The 24,201-nt window shown below is 44.8% G+C and overlaps 2 protein-coding genes across 8 annotated transcripts in view; one reads left to right on the top strand and one right to left on the bottom strand.

The window, feature by feature from the left end:
• Positions 1-12,041, bottom strand: part of LOC115393026 (synembryn-A-like) — a 13,870-nt gene extending 1,829 nt beyond the window's left edge. The window contains exons 1-14 of one of the 6 annotated variants that reach the window (XM_030097776.1): positions 11,947-12,041; positions 11,513-11,614; positions 8,398-8,562; positions 5,040-6,066; positions 4,537-4,631; positions 4,399-4,446; positions 3,483-3,500; positions 3,295-3,384; positions 2,617-3,209; positions 2,344-2,479; positions 2,065-2,253; positions 1,785-1,879; positions 1,141-1,291; positions 886-981 (exon numbers count right to left, since the gene is read on the bottom strand). In XM_030097776.1, the coding sequence (XP_029953636.1) occupies positions 886-981; positions 1,141-1,291; positions 1,785-1,879; positions 2,065-2,253; positions 2,344-2,479; positions 2,617-3,209; positions 3,295-3,384; positions 3,483-3,500; positions 4,399-4,446; positions 4,537-4,626 (1,506 nt within the window). In that variant the 5' untranslated portion in view covers positions 4,627-4,631; positions 5,040-6,066; positions 8,398-8,562; positions 11,513-11,614; positions 11,947-12,041. Of the gene's footprint in view, positions 1-885; positions 982-1,140; positions 1,292-1,784; positions 1,880-2,064; positions 2,254-2,343; positions 2,480-2,616; positions 3,210-3,294; positions 3,385-3,482; positions 3,501-4,398; positions 4,447-4,536; positions 4,632-5,039; positions 6,067-8,397; positions 8,563-11,338; positions 11,448-11,512; positions 11,675-11,946 lie in introns of those variants that run through there. The other 5 variants (XM_030097778.1, XM_030097779.1, XM_030097782.1 and 2 more) reach the window with 5 other exon arrangements.
• LOC115393025 (transient receptor potential cation channel subfamily M member 4-like) lies at positions 11,512-24,201 on the top strand. 2 transcript variants are annotated; one of them, XM_030097775.1, is made up of 28 exons: positions 11,512-11,730; positions 13,967-14,028; positions 14,145-14,322; positions 14,408-14,588; positions 15,351-15,520; positions 15,601-15,778; positions 16,017-16,081; positions 16,167-16,400; positions 16,881-16,983; positions 17,079-17,200; positions 17,281-17,580; positions 17,675-17,776; positions 17,859-17,987; positions 18,563-18,692; positions 18,921-19,066; positions 19,142-19,254; positions 19,407-19,481; positions 19,861-19,910; positions 19,995-20,233; positions 20,325-20,440; positions 20,562-20,694; positions 20,974-21,148; positions 21,235-21,400; positions 21,511-21,692; positions 21,991-22,123; positions 22,214-22,286; positions 22,966-23,059; positions 23,253-24,201. In XM_030097775.1, exons 1-28 carry the CDS (start codon positions 11,653-11,655, stop codon positions 23,279-23,281), a joined length of 3,756 nt encoding a protein of 1,251 aa, XP_029953635.1. In that variant the 5' UTR covers positions 11,512-11,652; the 3' UTR covers positions 23,282-24,201. The 2 variants fall into 2 exon arrangements, with proteins under 2 accessions (XP_029953635.1, XP_029953634.1); XM_030097774.1 differs by having other exon boundaries at positions 19,407-19,523.

Genomic DNA, 24,201 nt, shown 5'->3' with positions numbered 1-24,201 from the left:
AGGGATCAAAAGTAGACAAGAGGTTGACGCTGCTGGTGGCGTTCTACCCAGCAGCCATTGAGAGTATCCTCACACACCGCATCTCTGTGTGGTGTGGCTGCTGCAGACAGGAAAAAAAAAAAAAAAAAAAAAAAAAACACTGCCAGGAGTTATCAGGCCTGCAGAGGAGATCACCAGCTGCTCTCTGCCCCTCCTGGAAAAACCTGCAGCCCCACGGTACAGCAGCAGAGCGGAGGACAGCATCCCAGGCCCCTCGTGAGCAGGTCACCATCTCGGTGGCCATCTGGCAGACAGACCCCCCCACCAGCAGACCCAGAGACCCGTGAGAAGACTCTGAGAATAAACGCCGTCATTCCCATCTCGATGTTGCTCCACCTTATAAACACTGCATTGCTAAAGTTTCATGAAGTTAAATTTTTAAACTTATTCATGCCGTTTATTGTGAATTGCCTCTCAGGACAGATTTTGTTGTATTTTTCTACCGAGCAACGACAATAAAACTATTCTGATTCCGAATCAGATCTTTGTTGGACAGAAAAAGCACAGATTTGTGCTGTCCTGACACAGGATAAACTGCTGTCGACAGGCCAGTGGGAGGGAGATTTGTGGGCTGCTTGTCTAAAGTGCTGCAGGGCGTTGAGAGATGCGCTGGACTGCTTCCGATTTGCAGCAGCACCAGCTCACAACTTCCAGGACGGAAAGGATCTCCTGCTGACATGTTGATTCCTGATAATATTAACAGCTTCTCTACTCTAGTCCTCAACACGAACCAAAGCATGTCCCACTCTCTGTTACTGCACCTCATGACACTAAAGCACACCCAGAGGTGTATGTGTAAAGAAAACGGTCAGCTTTCTCAGCAGAGACATATCTGAGCAATATTACATGTTTCCGGATGTAGTGGCGTGTTTCTCGGTGGGCCCTGCAACTCTCCGTCAGCAGGTTGAGGATCGGCGTCAGTTTCTCTTTGATTTTATCTCCCTGAAACACACACAAACGAGGAACCTGTCACCACACAATATGTGCGTATTTTTTTCTCTTATACTAAAAAAAGGTATTTCTTTCATTTTCAAAATGAACAAATTCCAAAAAGCTGTTTGGTCCATGTGTTTTATCTCTTTCCGTTGCCTTCCTGCTCACCGACTCCAGGCGTCTCTCCATGAACATCAGCAGGTTGTGCACACAGTCCATGTTGACTCCCTCACACTGGTCTGAGTCCGGCTCCGGAGGAACCGTCAGCAGCACGTCCAGACACTGGAGAGGCAGCGCCGACAGCAGGTTGACTGTGTGACTGTGAAAAACACAAGAATAAATATGGATTTCCAGAGAGGTTACTACAAAAGTCAGGAGAATATACACAGGAATCAGAATCTCTTTATTTTATCAATAGTTGTGTTTGATTCTTTCAGGGACTGGGTTGAAAATGGCTGTGAAGGATTGCTCATCTCTGCAGCAGATGTAATCAAAGCCAGCATGTCCTGCAGTGCTCCAGGCTGTGTGCTCCACACTATGGACTCTGTATGCTTGCTGAAGGTGGTGGATGATTTTGCACTGAGAGTTCCACCTTTAACCTTCTTGGCTGGTGAGGCCTCGTTCGTTTCATTTGCATTCAATAAACTAAAAATAAATGTATTCAATATCCTAGATTTCATTCATACATACTGTTTGAAATGACTGACTTTGAAAGCTTTGTTTTTCTTTTCTGTGCAGATAACTGGATGTGGTTTTACTTGATGTTAACTCGCACAGAGAAATGGTTCTTCACAGCACTGCTTCATGCTCACCCCTGCAGTTCATCGGTGTCATCCGCCAGCACGCTCTTCCTCATCAGGCAGAGACGCAGGATAGCCACCAGGTGTCTGTACAGAGCCGCATCATCCTGAAGGTGCAAATAAACACAGTGCACATAATTTCTCTCCTACTCTAAAGTAACAATGTTAAACCACAGAATATGGACATTGTTGTTGCTTTTTCCAAAATGATGAATGAGTTATTTTTGTTCAGAAAAGTGAATAACATCGTAGTTATTCTGGATGAATGTGGACTGACTGCGCCCTCTCTGACCTCGGTGGGCTCCTGCCTGTGGCTGCTGTAGGTGATGTTGAAGAGGATCTTGAGGATCTCGGAGATGCGCTGGGAGGCTTCCAGAGAGATGGGCGCTGCTGACGGGTCCAGCACACACTCATACTGCTCCTTCCACTGAACCTCCAGGCAGCTCTCCAGGGCTGCCGTGAGGATGGACACTCCGCCTTCCTGAAGCGTGAGAGTCAGCTTGAGTTATGGAGCGGGGAGTGACTTGGGTTTGAATCGGGGGCGAGGGGGGGTTGTTTGTGAATGTGGCACCTGTTGAAGCTGAGTGCTGAGCTCTGGCCGCAGTGCAGTGATGAGAAACAAGAGGCGCAGTTCATAGAACTGAACACTGGAGGGAGATGAGCAGCTGACGCTGGAGGACAGGCTCTCGATGAGACCACACATAATCCTGGCAGAAAAGACAGTGAGGGGTTGAAGGACATGTCTCTTGTTTTTACAATGAACTTTGCTCTTTGTAGCTTCTGAATGTGGCTGTTTAAATTCTAAGTTACCTTTGTGTGTCGGTGTGTGTGAAGAGAAACCCACCTGAGAGCACTGAACCTCTCCTGAGCCCAGGTGCTGTTGTACACCACGTTACACAGCACCTTCATGGCCTCTTTCCTCTGAGCCTCCTCTCCCGGGTCCCCTTCGTCCTCCTCTTCCTCCACCCCCAGCTTGCTCTCTCTGCGGTCCTTCCTCCCTCGCTCCAGCACCTTGTGATGGACGCCACCCCGGTGCATTTCGTTGATGCTGGTCCTGTGGCTCCCGAGCCAGCTGATGCTGTCCTGGTCTCCGCTGACGTCGCTCTTGGCGTCGTCGTCGTCGAAAGCGGAGCCCTCCTCATTCCGGTCGACGGCTTCGCCTTCGTCTTCGTCGGCGCAGGTCTGCAGCGCTTTGGCCTCGGCGAGGGAAGCTATGATGTTGTCGTAGAAGTCAGAGTCGGGGTCGCTGGCTTCGTCGGGGATTTCGCTTGTGGTCATCCCGGCCAGTTTGGCGAGAGTCAGCAGAGCGCAGTCGGTCACCAACGGGCCGAGAACCTTTTTGTCCCTGGAGAGGATCCTCAGGGTGCGCAGCGACACTCTCAACAGACGACTTTTTACTCCCGTCCTGATAAACCTCACAAGCACTGTGGCTAAATTCTGAGGACAGGACAAGAGAGCCATTCATAGACATTTAGATAAAGAGCATTTTTCAGAGGAGCAAGTGAGAGACTGCGTCACGTACCTGTCTGAGGATGAGGCCTAGATCCTCTTGGCTGTACTCCTCAATATCAGAGTCGGAATCAGCGAAATCTCTCACTTTATTCTGCCTGAACTGATGAAACGGTGCAAAAATCAAATGTATTTTGATTAGTGGATTTGTTCATGTTCAAGCAAAATGCATTACTTAAATATCAAGTGTAAAAACTTTACCTCTTCTAGTTTTCTTTTCTTCAGGAGGTGCCAGATCCAATTTTAGCAAAGCAAAAGTACAAATGAGGAAGAAAAAGTTATTTAGAGTCCTACTATCAGTTTCTAACTAAGAGTTTCATCATTCAGCTGCTTTTCAAAGCCAACATGTAGAGAATCCCTAAGCATGGGAGGAGAGTCAGGTTTAGAGAGAAGTCTGTCTGTGAATGTTAACAAATCTTTATCGATACAGAAACATGTGAAAATGGAGTAGACAGGACTGTAATAAAATCCCAAAATGGGCACTAAGGTTAAAAAATTACATTCAATTAAGATCAAATTGATTCAGCAATTAAAAATAACTGCAAAATTAAATCAATAATGAACCACTTTAATCTAAAATGACTTGGAGCTATGGTGAAAGATAAAATGCTTTGGAAATTGCTTTACCTACAGCTAATACCTACAGTGGTAATCACCTTGAATTTGCACGGCCTCCATTAGTGAATATTGCAATCCTCAAGAGAGGCAGCTCTATTGAGGAGTCCTGGTTGCTAGACTACAAGCCCCGCTGCTTTATTCTGGTGTGTGTTAGTGTTTCGCATGCGTTGTATAATTTACTGGAAGCGTCCATTTAAATCACAATCAGGGACGTCTGTGTGACCTCGCCTATTCTCACAGGTTCCTCTCTGACACGCTGGTGCACAATAGATATTCAGACACGCTGCTTGTTCTCAATCTGTCTAAGCGCGCCAGCAGAGAGGATCAGGGACGACTGATACAGCAGAATTACTAATCACAGACAGACTGTGAGATGGGGGTGGGTGGATGAGATGGAGGGGCGTAGTGCTTTGAAAAACACGGGAGGGAAATAAAAAAAAATACGGAGAGCGGGATACGTCTACGAAGTAAACAGGTTCAGACACATTGACCCACTCACTTTCCTGCGTTCACTTTCCTCCGCATCGAAGAAGAAGCACTGGGCATACTGAAGAGACAGAAATGACAACAAATAAACAGTCTCAAACTGTCCCAGGCTGCATTGTGCGAGGACGTTTGGTCTTCAGAGCAGAGGCACCTGTTTGTTGAACTCCTGCAGCTGCGTCTGCACGCCGTCCTCATCACCATGCTTGATGCACTGGATAATCCCCTCCACGTCCACGTTCATGCTTCCTGCACACACACACACACACACACACACTTGATGAAAGAGAGCTCATCCAGGCCATAACCAAATCAAAATTGCACAACATTAATAAGATGACAGTCACAAAACCTATGCATTGTGAAACATGTGAAGATACACCACGGATCAATCAGTCTTTACTGAACATTTTCAAATAAATACAAAATCAAAGACAAATTACATTACTTTGAATTAAGTATCATTTTATCTTTGTAACTACTACAACATATTGGTAATAAATAAATGCTTCTGATGTAATAAAACTAAACTGTATTTTCTGTAAATTGTAGAATTTACACGAAAATTGTTCAACATAAAATAAAGGATATTCCCAAATTTAAAAGAAAAGACATTAGAAGAAAGATTAACTATCTAGCTGATCTGTCTTAATTTACCTTTTGTGGTTCACTTTCTCAGCCAGGTGATATACTGCAGGTAACCAAAGCACCTTAAGGCGGTCAGTCCTGGTCGATGTCGGCGGTCCGAAGGTACTTGAGCTTGCTGAGTTTGACACTCTGCGTATGTGCCCTCGCCTGTCAATTTACTCAATTCAATTGCTTTTCATTCACCGTCATGCACTCAGTTTGTCTCTCTCTCGCTCTCCCTCTCTCTCTCTGTGTAATCCAGGAGAGATGCAGGAGCCGTGGAGTGTTTATGGTTATAATCCACTAATGGACTCTAAGCTTATACCTCTCAGTGTTAACGCTCTAACCTTTCATCGGTTTCCAGACTTGTGCAGCACGACTCTCTCTCTCTCTTTTTCGATCTCAACACTCTCAAACTCAAATCTTTTAACAGCTCTGGAAACACTAAAATAAGCATCAAGATTTTTTACATCGTGCTTCTTTTGCTGTTATGTAATCTTATTGGAGCTACTGATGGATGAGCTGGACTTGAAATGCATTCGCCGTTATTAAGACCGATATGCTTCATCTGACAGTTGACAGCTTAAAACATGCGCGTTTGCTTTTAGAGAAATTATCCATCAACCCTAAATGAGAATGTAATTTCATGCATTCCAATTATTTTAATGATGTTAGTGTCTGCTTCCACAAGATGGAGCTGTTTGTTTAGGTCCACTCAGATGATTATAAGTAAAATTACTCCCATTATGTATATTAAAACTAATGGAGAACTTAATATTTTAGCTATAATCAGGACAGTTCCTGTGTAGGATTGATCACTTTCTCATCATTTTTCACACGCCCTACTTTCGACTATCTCAGGTAACTGGGAAGCTCAGAAAGAGGTTCACACACAAAGCGTAGCCTGACAGATGAAATTTGTGAGATGATAATGTGTGAGTGAATGACAGGCCTTCCTGGCAGGATACTCACTCTTGTGCCCAGTGGGTAGAGGAAACAGGCCTGGGACTCTCAAGTGGACAGCCGGCGGCCGCCGGATTGCAACAACAGGATGCGGCTACGTCAGAAGGAGTGGGAGAAAAGTCACGAGGTGTGTTCACGGAGGGCCCTCCTGGAAGGGAAGGCCTCTTGCCTCGGGGTGAATTCGATGAAAGGTATCAACAAATCAGAGCTGCAGGAGACAGAAGACCCTCGCTGACCTTTAAGAGCAGGGGCACAAAACAACCGTCGCTGACGCAATCCACCACTTGAACCCTGACACAGACAAGCATCATGACGATATGCGGCAGCATCAATGACACAATATACTGCCTGTAATCCAAACACTGCTGACTTCTGCACTTCACAGCTCTGAAGGGTCAGTCTGGAATGGAGCAAGATAGATTTCATTAAGACGGAATATCTGAACACTCACTTCCCTGTGTAACAAGTTCTTTGTGTTCTAGAGTTAATTCGTGCCTCGGGGTTATGCATTCTAGTGAAATGATATAGTGTATCATGTGGCCCGTAAATAGTATTGATATTTTTTTACACTTTCCTTTAGAGTGAGAACATCCCTGGTTCAAGTCTAGTTGGTGTCATTCGCTGCATTTATGGAGTTTCCTCATTCTCTCCTTGAATGCGTGGGTTTTCTCTGATGCTCAGGTTTACTCCTACAGTCCAATAAGATGCGCTGAAGGTTACACAGTCACAAACTGTAAAGTACAGTCTCTCGTTCAGTGTTTGTCCAGTACAGGTTGTACTCTGGCTTCAATCATTTGCCCAGCACTGGTATGCATTTCATTTCCCTGAGGGCAAAGAAAAGTATATTCTAGAGAATTGCAAAGGATCTGCTGTGTCTTATGATGTGATGTGGAGTGCACTCGAAAGGTTTTGACTGATTGGGAGCGAGCCGGGAAACAGCAGGTGAGCAGGAGCTGGTCTTCCTGGGAAGCTCTGCTGTCTCCCGGCACGTAGTCTCGGTCGTCGTCACCCGTGGCTGCATCAGCACTCGGTGTGATCCACACTTATTCATCGGCAAAAACTAATAGTCATTTGACTGCTAATGCTCTCTGGTGCACGCGCCTCTGGTGACTCAGTGCACGGCTGCGACATTGTAAGGAGCGCAGATGGCTGCTGTCACAGGAAAGGTGCACAATAGGCAGGAGGGGGGAGTCATGTGTTTGGGAAGCTGATCGAGGCTGAGAAAGACTGGAGGGTTTTTTTTTATTTAACACGGACTCCCACAGGGTTTACTGTGTTATAAAAAGACGAACAGCTATCAAATAATAGGTAGTACTCACGTGAGACCAACATGTAGACTTCTTCAGAGCCAGATAAAAAAAGTTCCTTATTCCATTTGCGTCTGTGATTAATTTTAATCAAATAAATCAATCCTTCACTGTGTGATTTCATGGGAATAACTGAGTGACATGATTAATCTTAAAGACACCTGTGACTTCAAGGATTTGTTTTTGCAAACACTGTAGGTGGAGAGGTGGATGTGAACGAAGGACATTTCAGGAATAAACACGGTGACGGCAAAAATGACTCAAGGGAAAAAGGCACAGGAAAAATGGGACGATAAAGAAAAGCCTGGAGGAGAATCGGGGTTATTTTGGGCCGAGCGGGCTTCCTGCAGGTGATGGAAATGAAAGAGTGATTTCTGGAACAATTGCTCAGCAGCAAGTGAACTTAGTGAGGAGAGGGATGGAGGAGGATGTGAACTGGGAGGCCGGAGGAGGGGGGGGGGGGGGTCCCTGGCAGAGCCGAGGCTGAACATAAGAATCAACGTAAACATGTAGAAAGTACAAGGTCACCTAAAGTATCAGCAACACGTTGTGTTTGGATGCTGCGGTTCAAAGATTGTTTGTGTTAGCACAGCTGCTTTTGTAAATAGGGGAATTAAACCGCCACCTCGGCTGATTAATTATGAGTGTGGGAGTTGGTCTGGGAGCAGAACTTTGAAGACACGCCCCCCTCACCCTGCCATCGCTCTATAAAGGACCAGACGTGGGCAAGGGGTGACGGACATCCAACAAACGGGATCGACACGAACGGTTTACTCAACAAGCCACAGCAGCCTTTTGCATTACTTTGTTGGTGAGTGTTTTCTGGGACTCATGTTTACACTGTTTTGATACTACTTCCTATCTTTAATGTGTTTTATGATCATAGAATGTATATTTCTGATTTTCAGTGGTGTTTTTTGTCTTAACCATGTGTTTTTGTCTTAAAGGCCGGTGCGGTATGGAGATAGCTGTTCTGCTGCTGCTCACTGTGTCCTTGACTGCCGCCTCCCCACTGAGACCCACTCCAAGGTGAGAGCGAAGCTCCGCTCGGGACGGAGAACCAGGACCAGCACCAACAGGCATCCATAAGTATGCTAATTCAGCGTTTTAACTAATACCTTGTTTGAATTGGTTCCTTCAGGTCAGAAGAAGACACTGTCGTCCCAGAGGCCACTGTCCAGGCTGAAGCAGTGGACCGGTCAGAGGGCATGCTGCAGCAGCGCGCTTCATCTGTGAAGATCGTCCCTTTTCAATCAGACTTCCAACAGGATGACCTGGATGCTCTAAAACACAGGTATAAAAACAATTATGAACGAAAACTTTGGACTGGTTTCTATCGGTTATTTTGCAGTATATATACAACAAGACTTTTCTGTTGATCGCATAACAGAGGTTTTCAAAGAGCGGGAGGATGAGGCCCTCCTGCCTCTTATAGAGCTTCGATCACACTGCAGCTCCTCATGGGCTTTGTTTGGAGCCGAGTAATAATTTTACCAAGTAGGACTGAGTCCAGAGGGTTGGGGATCCCTCTGCTGACAGGTCACCCCTCTTCAGCAAGAGGCCCAGAATGGCAGCACGGTGGATCAGTTGAATATGGAGAATAAATTAATTTTTGTTTCAACGCTGGACTTCTTAATAGTGTCCACTCTATAAGATAATACTGCTAATGACCATTAGGATCCATTATCAATTAGAATTACCATTTAAAATAGTCCATTCTCATTTCTTTTAAGTATGTTTTTGTTTGTCAAAAACGAAGAAGAAAAACTATTCCCTGATTTTTCATACTGCTGCACCCTCCCTGAAACTACTGCCCCATTGCTTTGCACCACTTGCACCACTGCTCTAAAGATGTGCTTCCTTTTATTAAAGAGAACTGAAGCTTTCAATTTAAAGTGTTTTACTTCTGCAAAATAAGCTTGATTCACACGGATCTGGATTTTTAACTTCAACCTGCTTTCCTCTGATTTTTGCTCATGGACAGCATGGCAGTGAGAGTGCGCCCACGGCGTGCGCCTCAGCGCGGATGCCAGCTCGGGACATGCCAGCTCCACAACCTCGCCAACACTTTGTACCACATCAGCAAAACAAACGGAAAAGACGAGTCGAAAAAGGCCAAAGACCCTCAGGGATACGGCAGATAGACCCGGGAGGAGCAGCGCCGGTGAAGAACTACAGATCTGAATCGTTCTCGACATGCATTAGTTTCTGTTTTCAACCAAATATCTCAGTTTTTGTGTTCTGACTGACTGGTACTCATCATTACACTTTTGCTTATCAAGCACGACGAATGTGGATGTTTGAATGTGTGAAATGTTTCATCATCATGCTTTTTAAATAACAATTTCTTCAATATTTAAGTGTGTTGTGCAATAAATATTTAATATGATTATGTGATTAGAGTAATCCTGCTCCTTTTTATGATCAAGAGAAATTAGAAGATAAAAGTAAGAAACATGTATACGAGTGTCACATTAAATAACAGTGCAGACAAACACATGGCACTCCAGAGAGAAGCAGCAATATTCCCTCTTCAACACATTACTAATGATACCCTTGATTTTATTGATGGATGTGAGCGTCGCTCGCCTGGGATCACTGGATGTGGTGAGACTGATTGACGCTCTCATCCCATTAGCTCTGCTGGAAACGGCACCGGGATATTTTTAGGCTGCAATAACAGCAGCAAATTACACTGAGCGCAAGCTGTGTTCACTTGTCTGTCACCACAAGTGATTGGAAATGTGTGCCGTCGGGGGCCTCAGAACATTTACTTTCTGACTTCATTACACCTCAAATCACTCAGACAGGAAGAGCGTCAGCGAGTAGAAGGGGAAAAGATCTGAACACAAGTGCAACTACTGTGGTGTCGATTGAATTGAACAACAAGCTTTCAGATACATTTATCTGTAAGTTTATAGCACATTTCTGACAAACAATAAGGTAAATTGAAATTACATAATTGGAATTTGCTTTGTAACCAAAAATGCCCAAAATGTAATTTAAAATATTTCAGTGCTAATTCAAATTGTGGGCGCACTTACCGTAGTAATAATTTATGTTGATTCAAACAGATCCCAGGGAAAAAAAAGACATACCGTGTATAACATTTAAAATTTGTTCTGCGAACAAATCGAGGTGCGAAGTAAATGTATTAATTTTCTTAATCAATAAAAGAATAAAATGTCTGGGATTCAAAATGTACTGTAGATCAGACAGGCTTAATGATATTTCAAACTATGAGGGGGCTGAGACTTATGATTTAAAACTTTTGTAGGAATAAAATTACCAACTTGAAAAAAATAGAATTTGAGGTCCGTGTAAGGTTAGCAATTACCCACTCAATCAGTTCCAGTTTTAACTGCAGGGTTTGGGGGAACATTGTATTTTCAGTCCCAGTTGTATCAAACTTGCAGATGTAGCATGATGAATATGTAAATTTTGAATCAGTACAAAATGTTCTTGAGTGATTGCTCAAGATCTGAAAAGGTGATAGAATTATTCTTTACTGATGTTTTTAAGCACAATGTCTATTCTAACTTAACTGTTGCATTGCCTAAATTCTACTTAATCCTGATGTAAAGCCATGTTAAAAATATTCACATTAAGCACATTCCTCCAGAAATACTCAGGGATGCTTTGAACCTATTGAGTTACATGGTCAGTGGGAGGCGTTCAGCTCATTTTACCAGGATACACGATATAAACAATACACACGTTCAGATTTCTCCATTAAGACACATTTTAAATGCTTCAAATTGTTGGTGTACTTAGTCGTTACTTGTGATTTATACATTTTTAAAGTACTCGGTTACATGGTGAGAGTAAAATGAAAAAAAATACAAGACTGTAAAAATCCTATCTAACTGTGGTAGTTTTTTGGGGGTTAAACAAAGGTTAAAGGTCAACACTCATCATGACTACACATCACTCAAGACATAAATCCAGAAATCTGGGTGTAATCATGGATTCAGACATGAAATTCAACAACCACATTAAGACAACAAAGTATTTCTGATAAGTTTATATCTTTGTGAAGCAATATGTGATTAAATTTACCTGGCTGTAACTCCAGTGAAGCATTACTGATGTGTTTCTGATCAGGAGTGAATCTCAGCCCTGGCTCGTGTGTCAGATATCTGTGGAATGAACTGGCTCCTCCTTTTTTTTTTTTTTTTTTAACCAGTTTGGATGGTTGCAACTTGTCTGTCTCCTGAGGAGCCACACCCTCACCTGTGTGCCTGCAGGACCAGGACTGGGCTTTAGGCAGTGCTGGGGTCGGACAGGATCAGGACCGGTGGGACATGAACAGAAAGAAATCCTCACGTCGTTCCCCTTAAAAGCCCACCGAGAGGCGGACAGACAGAAACACAATGAGGGACGCGGGAGGAGAAGGAGGAGGAGGAGGAGGAGGAGGAGGCGGAAAAATCAGTAAAACCGAGAAGGACCAGGTGGGTAAACTTTCCTCTGCGGGCTGCTGTTGTGTTGTTTTTGGCTCAGGCTGCAGCAGCAGCTGCTAAATCAGGGATATTAGTAAGAAACGATAAAGTGAAAGCGGTCGAGCCTCACAGTCGTTTCCTGAAATTGTGAGTCAGGCGGCTTGGTGTGAGTGTGTGTGTGGAAATATGCTCCAACACGCACCAAATACCGGAGATAGTCATACTCACTGCTTCGAGTCTGCTCGCTAAAGAAGCAAAGTCACCGTGTGAGTAGCAGATAAACGCACAGCTGTGCTTTAAAAGGCCGGATAGTTTGCTTCCGCTTGTGTTTTTGGCGTGAAAACTTGTTTGACGGGCGGAAGTTACACAGCGCTTACAATAAGCCGATAAAAGTGAAAGAAAAGTCTAAAAAAAAACACTACTGTAACGTGATACGGTATTTTAGACACTCAAACCTGTGGCTAATTTAATTAAAAGAAGATGACGCGCTCACTCGGTGTGACTGTCATGTGTTTTCAGCGTTTTAACAGCTGATCAATGGCCAATTAAACATTGGCCGCGATCCATTCTGTTGTGCCAACTCGCAGGGTGCTGCTGACTAGTGTTTTGGATAAACCGGTTTCCCGGTTACCGAGTGACTACACTTCGCGTCCGTGGTTGCGGCTAGTAACAGCAGACGTTAAAAACCGAGAGAAACCTGTAGCTGTTCCAGCTAACGCCCAATAGCCATATTTACAATGAAGTGTTGAAGTGTCGTACTTTTTTGACAGCTGCTGAGGGAAGTAAGTCACTAGTTAACAGGGATACCAGTTAAGCCAAAACACCAAACTGCTGCTGGAACAACTGAATGGAACGGAGCCGCCGTGGAATGGAAACGGGGAGCGCGTTCACGGGTAATTGGGAAAGTTACCACTTCCGAGTGGGAAAAACACAACTTAAACCGGGAAAATAGATAAAGCGTATTAGAAGTCACCAATGCTATTATCTGTTTATGGTGTTCAAATCAACTAATTGCAGTTGAAATATATAAACAACCACATGAAGTGACATTAACTTCAGGTGTTGGTTTTCATGGTTGATGACAATGTTACTTGTGTTAACTTGTGCAGGTGATCTAGCCAGATGTCATGTGAAAATGTCATAGGAAATGGGAATCTTCCAGTTGGCATCTTTCCGAGTGCACAGCTACCTAAAACTGCCTTTAGTTTTTGTGCAATTTAATTAAACAATAAGGCTGAGGAACAGTGTGATTGAGGCCAGTCTGATTGGATGCAGTGCAACAAGGTCCAAAAATCCAAATAGATTATTTGAAGCTGCCACCTCATAAAATTTAAATATTAAAAGTGCATTGAAAAATAATTAAAGTGATGGGAAACAACCAAAAACAGCCATATAAAACTCTATTAAAGAGCAAAAAATAATATTCCATTTTATCTACAGGTCGTTTTCAGTAAGCTCAAAAATGCTTTACCAATGACGAACACGATTATCAGAAGCCAAGCACATATTTGATGTGTGTATGGTGTTCTGAGGCTGATGTATGTTTTGGGTTTACATGATCGCTGAGCACAAAGGATTTGCATTCTTTGGGTCATGGCCTGTCTGCAAATAAGGCAAAGTTTCTGTTCTTTGAGTGCACCAAGTCAGAGGATGAGACTATGTCCAAAAAGGTAATTGATATGCTTATCTGTGTTCTCTTTTGATTACTTATCTAACCGCCAAGTCAATATTTATCTAACCCTGTTCACACAGCTTCACCTGACAGTGTTTTGAAAGCCTCACCTCTCTGATATTTTAAAAGGCTGAGAAATGATTTCTTAAAACGTTGATTATTAAATTTTATGTGAAGACTTCATGCTTTATTGGCCTCATATTCAGCTGAATAAATGACCGCAGGTTTGAAACTAATGTCGCTGAAAGAAAAGGAGAAACTCAATATTTCTGAGAATTATTGAGTGGAAAAAAGAGGTGCACATTCCATGTTGCTCCTGTTTGTCTCTTATGTTTATAGATAAAATGTGCTCTGAAGACACGTGTCCGTACACATCCACACAGTATTTTACACACACTTACCAGCATGAGTCGACGCTGCAGCAGAGCGTCAGAAGTCGCAGTGGAGTGTTTAGCTTCTCTCTTAACATTTCCCACCTGAGCACAGTTTTCTACACCCTGCAGCCACTTGCACGGAATAGTGAAGTCGGGTTTACATTTTGCATAAATATACTTGTCTTGGCACATGTGTTTTCAGAGCTGGATCCCAAAAATCATCAAGAAAAGAGTGTGCACCACCTTTGTGGAAAATGCCTCCAGGTACTGTGAACACCATGGTGACCGCAGTGTCAATTTTTATTATATTTTCTTCTTTTTTTCTTCCCCTAATGATGATGAATCTTTCACCTTTGCTGCTCGCTCCCCATCTCTCTCAGTAACGGCGCCCTGTGTCAGTGCGGCGGGTCGAGAGACGCCCACGGCTCTGTGGCCCTCGGGGACTATTTCGGCACGGCGATCGTGAACCGGTGGGACAGCGCCCAGCACTCCTCCGAGTACCCGACTGACGCCTTCGGGGAGATCCAGTTTGCTGGAGCCAGCAAGAGGCACAGCTATGTGGGTCTTTTTCCCTCTTTGTCTTAAATTTTTTTGGATTTTCTCAGACTAAATTTAAGTTTTCTCTATCTCTTGGAATGCGAAGTTTTTGCGTCTGTCATGGGACACGCCCCCGTCTATGGTCTACACCCTGATGACCGCTCACTGGGGCCTCCCTTCTCCCAACCTGGTGGTCTCCGTGGTCGGGGGAGAGGGCAAGACGAAGGTGAAAACCTGGGTGCGGGAGGTCATCCGGCAGGGACTCGTGAAGGCCTCGCAGAGCACAGGTGAACACAGCGTGAAAGCAGCCAGTCAGCGTGTGGCAGCAGTTCTTCTTCAGTGTTGCCACAAAAATAAATAGTATAGCAATGATTCATGGCAGTACATAGAAAGACCTTCTAGTTTCCTTCTACCTCATGCCACATTTTTGAGGATCATGCATTTGTGGGATGAGTCCTGGTGCTTCTCTGACAACTATTGTTTATACAATTACGGTATAATTACAGTATAATTACAATGCCTTAACTATATAATTATTAAAGGATTAAAAGAAAATGTTGCGCTCTTGTTTACTTCCTGTAAATATTTTGATTAAAAAAGTGGTCCTATAAATGGCGTCTTTTTGGTGAACGCTTATGTAAAAATGAAAGCTGGTTTGGCAGTTCGGTGTTCTCTTGGGAGACAACAGAACCGACCTGCTTTGGTTGGAGCAGGAACAATCCTGCTGTTCCAACATGCGGTCCTTTCATACCGTACGACTCCCTCGAGCCGCCGTCTAATTTGGCGCCACAATGGCCGCTTCCTCCTCGCCGCTCGGCCGAGTACAGGTGGCACATGGCGATACCGATCTCCCACCATCTGAGGTCACACTCTGTTCTCTGAAAACAAGCTTAATAGGTCACATTAGAGGCACATAGACATGGAGTGTGTGTGTAGGATGGAGTTTGACGGGTGGAGTTAAGTAAATAGAGAGCACACATGTTTATTTTGTACAGCAGGAAAGGTTGAAGCATTAAAGCGATTAAATACATCACATTTTTTCCTCCCAGGAGCGTGGATCCTGACGGCCGGCTTGAGAGAAGGCGTGGGCCGATGTGTCGGGGAGGCGGTGAGGGATCACGCCACCGCAGCCTCTTCGGTGTCCCTCAACAAGGTGGTGGCGCTGGGCATTGCTTCATGGGGCCTCGTGCACAACCGCGAGCAGCTGGTCAACCCTCAGGTTGGACACATTTTGTGTTTGAATATTGATGTTAAAGTTACTCGAAGCTGTTAAATAATCCACCCGCTTCCCCCCTGCAGGGCAGCTTTCCGGCAAAATACTACATCAGCAACGCGGCCGGGGATTCCTGCTGCCTGGACAACAACTACCAGGCCTTCCTGCTGGTGGACGACGGCAGCGTGGTCAACAAGGGAGGGGAGACGGGCTTCAGGGCCAAGCTGGAGGACTACATCTCCCACCAGCGCACGGGCATATGGGGTCAGGCATCGGATCGTTTACTGTGGCAGTAAACAATTTGTGCATGCCACTGCATGAGTTTTCAGCGTGTAGCGTCAGGCAGCGATTCGTCCAAAACATTCACTGAGCATTCTTTCTTTTGTCTGCTGCGTCTCGCAGCTTTTTGTGCGACAAAGATTGTTACAATTGCTGTTGTCAAGTCTGCATGAAAGAATGATTTTGCAAAAAAAAAAAAAAAAACTGTATATTTTTTTTACAGGCAGTGGAAGTATTGACATCCCCGTTCTCTGTATGCTGGTATCAGGAGATGCAAGCATGCTAGAGGTACAGTTTAATGCAAAAAAAAATCCAGCTTTAAAAAAATTGGATTGTGAAAATATAATTCTCGCGTTTTCCCATCATCCATCAGAGAGTGGATCTCTCTCTGAAGAACTCCATGCCCTGGCTGGTGCTGGCCGGCTCCGGGGGCATGGCCGACTTCCTGAGCGACGTCCTGGAGAACCTGTCCTCAGTCCCGGTCGTCCAGTCCTCCAGCGAGGTGGACGGCGAGGTGGCGCCCAGCGTGGACCTGAAAGACAGAATGGCAGAGCGGGTGAAGAAATACTTCCCTCTGGAAACGGAGACGGATAAACTGGTCGAGCGGGTGAGAGCCGAACACTTCAAACAGACACAAAAGAAGTCTGGGCCTTCGGGCTGAGTCACACCCCATCAATTACCGATTCTGACACGGCGGTGGAGTGTGTAATATTCACAGTCTGAAAAAGGTTTTTGTGTCACTTGTTGACTTGATTTCAACGCCTCAGTTTTGAAAATTAATAATTAACTGACGTCAATGAGTATTTTTTTCTTGTTCTCCATCTACAATAACTGGAATTTCTTGAGCTTGTAATTGACTCATATTACATTGCATTCTGCAGAAATGACTTCCTGTCATAGTGCTGATACAATGCAAAAACCAAAGTCGGTCACAATGCAGCATGGATGGCTTTGTGTTGGAGCTGTAAACACCGTCACCTCACAGCATGAAAGAAACAAAAAAAAGAAAGTTTTGCGTGTTCTCACTGTGCCTCATTAAACCCGTGGTTGTTTGTGTCTTTCTGATCGTCTTGTTGTTTATCTTTAGGCTCTGAGCATCTACCAGAACAAAGACTTCATCACCATCTACCACGGAGAGCAGGAGGGCCCCAACGACTTTGACACCGTCCTGCTCAAAGCGTTAGTGAGAGGTAGAGATAACTAATCCCTGTTATGATTCCTGCGAATGTTTTCGGTGACAACACATCCAGGTTTCTCTTCGGGGTGTGTGTCGGGTGGATTTCAGCCAGTAAGCAGCGAGCGTCGGTCGACGCCAGCCCGTACAACGAGGAGCTGAATCTGGCCGTCACGTGGAACAGGGTGGACATCGCCAAGAGCGAACTCTTCAACGGAGACATCCTCTGGAGGGTGAGGGACAAAAGACGTGGTCACTTTAGAAACAAGCAGAGATTTTGATTTAAAAAGACCATTTTCATCCGATCCACCAGTACAGAGACTTGGAGGACTCCATGACAGACGCCCTGGTCAACGACAAACCCCAGTTTGTGAGACTTTTCACTGAAAACGGCCTGAACATCCTGGACTACCTGACTTATGGTCGGCTGGAGAGTCTGTACCGCTCTGTGGCCGACGGGACGCTGCTCTACCAGCTGCTTCAGCGCCGCCTTGTGGAAAGGCTGGGAACTGCAGGGCCCACTTATTCGCCGTCCAGTGTGCAGGAGTCCCCCTCCAAAGTGGCAGCGGACGGCATGCAGAATGGTCCAGCCACTGACATCAGCCTGTTTGAGGTAGATCTGGCTCATCACGCATCCTCCACACTGGCTGAATTGGTTTATGTGATTTAAACCGTGGTGTGTTTGTTACTTTATTGACTGTTTCCAGGTGTCAGGAGTCCTGGAGCTGCTGTTGGGTGATGTTTGTCAGCCGTTCTACTTTGATGCTTTGGATTTGCACATGATCACTTCCAAAAGAAGAGCTCTGAGGGTACTTTTTTTAATTTCTTGATGAGAAAAATATGTTTTATTACAAAAAGAAGAAAAAAACCTCTATTTTCTGTTGTTCACAGCGTGTCAGTAAGCTGCTGCGTGGAGACTGTTTCTATCGAGACAGGCGCTGCCTCTACCCCTGGGCTTCGCTCTTCATCTGGGCCGTCCTGCAGAACCGCAGCGAGATGGCCACTTTATTCTGGGAGATGGTACAAAAAAATAACTTTGAAAAACAGAACAAGCATAAAATAAAACCATCACTATTCGAAGACCAAGCACATATATTAGAATGACGCATAAAGACATCTGCCTGGCCTACTTAGCCTATGCTTTCTAATAACAACCTCAAATAATAATGCTTTAATGTGAGATGGGTTGCTGTGTCCCATATTCCAGCATTTTAAAATCTTGAAGAGATCAATAATTGCCAGTGCTAAGATATGCTGTTACTATTAAAACCATAAAAAGGAAACCTTTAGAGACATAGCATGTGGATTTTATACAGATATCATGTTAGTGGACGAACCTTTAACTGTCATCTGTGTTTTGAAAGACCACAGCATTGATCATTATCAAGTAAAACATAGGAACCTGACTGATAAATCCTGGAACAGGAGCTTATCCAAACAATGTAACTTGTGCTTATCAGAAAAAATATTGACGTTCAGCAGAATTCATATTTTTTCATGTGGTTCCGATCAGGAAATAGTCTTGTTGCTCAGCTCTATCAGTACCTGATGCTGTTAATAACCTGGAGCGTCCTCACCTCCTCCGTCTCTCCCAGGCAGGCGAGTCCGTGCTGAGTGCGCTCAGCGGCTGTAAGATACTGAGAGAACTGTCCAAACTGGAGGTGGAGACCGAGACCAAACTGTCCATGAAGGAGCTGGCTCAGAGGTTTGAGAATCTGGCTCATGGTGAGAAATTCGTCTTTCAGTTAAAGAGAAAAAGATTCGAGCCGATTGCTGTAATCTGTTAATGTGCGACAGCTGTAACTCTGTGTTGAAGCTTGTTTAAAGGACAAAAACACTCTAGCGTTACGAATGACACACTTTACTATCGATGCTGGTGCCTTCATTGCTGTAGACGAATGGAAATCTCCCAGCTGGCTCCTCTCATCGTTTTATTGCTTTGCTTCACTTCAGACGTCTTCGGCTCTTGTTATCGGAGCAACGAGAGCCGCTCCTTCACGCTGCTGATCCGGAAATCTCCCGTCTGGGGCGGAACCACCTGCCTGCAGATGGGCATGGGCGCTGACGCTCGGCTGTTTTTCAGCCATGATGGAGTACAGGTGTGTAACCGCCCAGCAGATAAAAACCGCAGAAATCGATGGATAAAAACGGTCTGATTCTCTGTTCTCTTCCAGTCTCTGTTGTCCCAGATCTGGTGGGGTGACATGAAGAGAAACACAGAAGTGTGGAAGCACATCCTCACCTTCTTCTGCCCTTTCCTCTGCTACACAAACCTCATCTCTTTCAGGTAAAATCAGAAACGCATACGTCAAAATAATATCAGAATTTAGACATTAGCATGTATATAATAGGACCGATTCCGGCAAAAACGTATTATTTGTGTGTCACTTTGTTGTCTTTTTTTTTTTGATTGTGTGTGCGTCAAACCCCGCCTCACAGGTCCGAAGAGGAGCAGCAGCAGGAGCAGGAGGGGAAGCCCAGTGAGGACGGGCCGGGCCGGGACAGTGACAGCCTGTACGGCACCACCGTCTTCTCTTTCTCTGACATCAAGCACATGTAATACTCACCCTTTTTTTTTCCTTTCAAAATCCTTGTTTCATTGTGTTGTTTTGGTGATGGGAGATGCTGGATTTGTAGCTTCAATTGCAAAATAGGAACGAAGAGGAATTCTTTATTTTTCTTTCCACGTTCTATCTCGCCTTATCCATGAGTCGCTCCTGGTTGAGGCCGATCAGGCGTCACCATTGGTGTGTTAATAATATAAATTTGCTGAAGCAGTGACACATAAGTGAAGTATGTTATTGACAGCGGAATGAATTGCTTTTTGACACAATTAAGTCTGAATTATTGATCAGAGTGTGTCAGTTTTTCTAAAATCATGTTTTTGTTTCAGTGAAGCCGACGCACAAATGCCCACCACTCCCAGGACGGCCACCATCAGAGGCGAGTCCCGTTTCACCTGTCTGCTCTGCAGAACAGCCGTCACAGCGATCACCCACTAATCCATGTCCCGCCGCTCCACCGCAGGCGTGCCCCAGCCCCGCAGGCCGCCCAAACGGCCCTTCATCGTGTCCCGCTGGCGCCAGTTCTGGTTCGCGCCCGTCACCTCGTTTTTGGGCAACGTCCTGATGTATTTCCTCTTCCTCCTGCTGTTCGCCTACGTCCTGCTGGTGGACTTCAAGCCGCCGCCGCCCTCGGGCCCGGCCGTCACGGAGTACGTGCTTTACTTCTGGGTGTTCACCATCGTGTGCGAGGAGATCCGTGAGGTGAGTGGAGACGGAAAAATGACAAATGATCGTTGTGTTCTTTACCGGCGATGTTGATTTTTTTTTTTTTGTTTGTTTATATTTTTCTAAGACTTTCTTTGTGGGGACGAAGACTTTGCGCCAGAGGTTCAGAGTGTACATTCAGGACGTGTGGAATAAATGTGACCTCACCGCCATCACGCTCTTCATCATAGGACTCATCTGCAGGTAGTAATCATCAGTGATGCAGGGGATTTGACAGAAATCACAGCAATTTTGTCAAGAGGTGTTTTAGTCCGGTTTGGCCACTGGGTGGCGATGTTTCCTCATTAATCCGTCTGTTCCCCAGGATGTTTGAATGGTCCTACGGATTTGGCCGGGACGTCCTGTGTGTGGATTACATGGTTTTCACCCTGCGCCTCATTCACATTTTTGCCATTCACAAGCAGCTCGGACCCAAAATCATCATTGTGGGCAAGATGGTGAGGAAGTTTCTATTTCGGCTGCTGCCTTCAGGGGTCGTCACGGTGCACGCCCCACCCTGTTCCTCACCTCCTCTACTGTTACACCAGCCATCTCCATTTCCTTCTGCACGACATCCATCAATCTCCGTTCACCTCCGTCTCCATGTCCTCTCCCTCTGATGTCTTCATGTGGAAACAGTTTCCCAATAAAAATATCACTTCCTGCAATGCAAGTTAAATTCTTGATACTTGTTGTTCCATTTGCGTTATAGTAACACCTCTCTTTCTCCCGTTCAGATGAAGGACGTGTTCTTCTTCCTCTTCTTCCTGGTCATATGGCTCATGGCGTACGGGGTCGCGAATCAGGCTCTGATTTACGCGTACGACCCTCACCTGGATCGCATATTTCGCAGAGTCTTCTACAGGCCTTACTTGCACATCTTTGGGCAGATCCCCGTTGAAGAGATGGACGGTACGAGTGTTTCGTCTCATCAGCCCTTTAAAGGTCGCTTCCTTGATCCTGAACTCGCGACGCCGGTCTTGATTTTACCATTGCAGTGGGAAAGGACTGGGATATGCCCTGCACCGACAACGTGACGCTGATCAATGACGGAGCAGAGCCCTGCAGGACCCTCTACAGCAACTGGCTGGTCGTGATCCTGCTCGTCATTTACCTCCTGGTCACCAACATCCTGCTCATCAACCTGCTCATTGCCATGTTCAGGTAAAGGAAAAGGAAACTTCACGTCATTCGTTCGCCCACGCGACCCGCCGACCCCTGGAAACGGTGCCCGTCTCAGCTGATCTGTCCCCCCCCCCCCCATGTCTTCGCAGCTCCACCTTCTCCGAGGTGCAGGCGCACAGCGACGTCTACTGGAAGTTCCAGCGCTACAACCTGATCGTTCAGTACCACTCGCGGCCCTCCCTCGCTCCGCCGTTCATCATACTGTCACACATCAACCTCTTCATCAAAAGGGTCATTCGGAAGGTGCCTTCTGTCAAGATCCACCACTTTGGTTAGTATTTCAACGAAATACACGGAATTATTGTCATTTATGGGAAAAAAATTGTCTTTTATTGCACATCCTTTGCACGCCATAGCTGAGCTGAATTTTAAAAAGAAAACTGGACTCTGTAAACTAGACAAACTCTTGAAGCACCTACATGATGTGGATTTTTACAAATAACACCTCAGTTCCTTGGACTCAGTTCTTAACCCTCCTCTTAAGCTTCATCTAAACAGCAACGCAACATTTAGAGAATGGTTGAAGAGCTTATTCGAGGGTGAAAGAGCCTGACGTTTTCTTTCTTTAGTGCTGCAGTTACGAGGCAAAGCGGCCAACAGACTGACTACGTGGGAAACCATCCAGAAGGAAGACTTTCTGACGGCCCAGAGCAAGATCCAGAAAAGCAGCGACTCGGAGAGGCTCAAGCGGATGTCTGCGAAGTGAGCACACCCTTCTCCCTCACAGTATCAGTGAAACTGTCTATTAGCCGCACCATCATTATCCTGAATGGAGCGTTTATGTCGTTTCAGGGTGGATGGAGTTCTTAAGCATCTGAGTGAAAGTCGAGACTTTGACCACAGGCTCAGAGCTCTGGAGAGCGAGGTACTTTTTCCACTGCCTGTAAAATTAGACGGTTTATTGTTCTTGATTTTTTTTTTTTTTTTTTTTTTTTTTTGTGCATCTATGGAACGGCTGTGAAAAACTAGTAATTCCCAAAAAAAGCAGCGTAAGCATGTTATGAAAAGAGAAAGCGTCACAATCGGGAAACAAAGAAGTGCTTACTCATAACAAGGTGCTTTCCTCTGGAGTTTCTGTTCTCCGATCAAAGGAAAGAAATCACCTGGCATGTAGTCATTTTCTGACAAAAGACCCTGTTGTGTGGACTGAAAGAACAAATTAGTTACTGTTTAATAGTTTTTTTTTTTTAGTGGTGGTGCCTGGATTTTACCAGCCCTTTACCAGAATCCGGCACTCTATTATTTTATGTGCTTCAGTCAGAGTAAGATTTCTAAAATTCCAAACTCAGGACATGGATGGGAGCAAAATGCCAGACAACTTGTAACTCTTCAATTGTGTTTTGATTACCTGTTAATTTATTTTTGTTAGTTATTCATGTTGGTTGTTTTTTTGTCCCTGTCATTAGAAGCAATAACAAAAGCGGCAGTATTAGTTCTGTGGCTTCCAACATGTTATAAACGAAGTCTGAAGTTGGTGTTGTGTTCAGCTTTGTTTTTGTTGGGTCGATGTTATAATCCAAAGCCTCGCTCGCTCTTCCTCCCAGATGGAGTACTGCTCCAGCGCTCTCAGCTGGATTGTGGACACTTTGGCTCAAAGCAGCACTTTCAAACCTCCCCGGGCCCCTCCCACATTGAGAGGTATGTCCCGGCGGTTATGAAACTGTTTACATGCATTCACCTTCAAACAACCTCCGCGCATGTTTGGGTCGCGTGTTTTCCTGATTGAACTGGTTTGGCTTGTTTCCACGAGTTACTGAGAAATTTTTGCCCCGAGCATTTCACCTAAACCATCTCTCCTCTTTTTTTTTTTTTTTTTTTTTTTTTTAAACAGATAGTTTCCCCTCTTCCAGCTCAACCTGAATGGTCCCTTTTGAAGCCTGCAGAAACTCGCCTGCAGCCCACCTGTCACACAACCGTCCGGCCACCGATGTCGCTGAACTGCCTGAACTTACCAAAGACGAGAAACGCTGAACTGGAAGGAAGAAGTTCACACACATTCTTGCACATAAGAGTTTTAAATTTGACCCCAGTTCCAGAAAGGTTAGGATGACGTGTGAATTGTAAATTAAAACAATTAAAGCAGAATGCAGAGAGTATTGGAGGAGACTTGTGGCCTGCACTGACAGATTGCGGGAAAATGTTACAAGAAATATTCCATCCATCGATTTTATTTATTTTTTTAATTATTAACCTGTTGTAGAAATCCATAGAAAACCCCACACATGCATGAGAAGATCTTACAAACTCTGCAGAGATTACGTCGTGATAAACCTCATCATTTCTACATTGGAGACGCTGCCTCTTTTTTTTCTTTTTTTTTTTAATCCCCATCATGTTCCTAACCTGTAGCCCATCAGCCAATGTGGTGGCTAAATGCTTCTCCAGGTTCTCCACTTATTTATATTTTTGGCCTCTGCTCAGATTTTTTTTTTTTTTCTGGGAAAGCTGCCATCAAATTCTCATTGAGAAAAAAAATTAAAAAAATTCTGACATATTTCACTGCCAATCCACATCTATTTACATTTCACACATCTTCCAACCTGTCTGGGACTTGAACGTCTTATAAGTTAATGAAATGATATCAGACATGATGTATTTAAGATGTGGCTCTCTGGACTCGATGTTACTCCTGCTGTGGTTTGAAGCCATCGGCTGTGATTCACTGTATTTTTATGCAGGTTTTTCATTGTGATGTAAGAATGCTGTAATGTTGTTTACAAATTGATCTTGTGGTTACCACTTTTGTATTCTGTTCAATAAATTGTGCCTACATTTTAAAA

The sequence above is a fragment of the Salarias fasciatus genome, chromosome 8 (genome assembly GCF_902148845.1).
Source record: "Salarias fasciatus chromosome 8, fSalaFa1.1, whole genome shotgun sequence".
Lineage (NCBI taxonomy): Eukaryota > Metazoa > Chordata > Actinopteri > Blenniiformes > Blenniidae > Salarias > Salarias fasciatus.
Note: the sequence above shows the minus strand (reverse complement) of the source record. Positions and strands in the feature narration are given on the sequence as shown.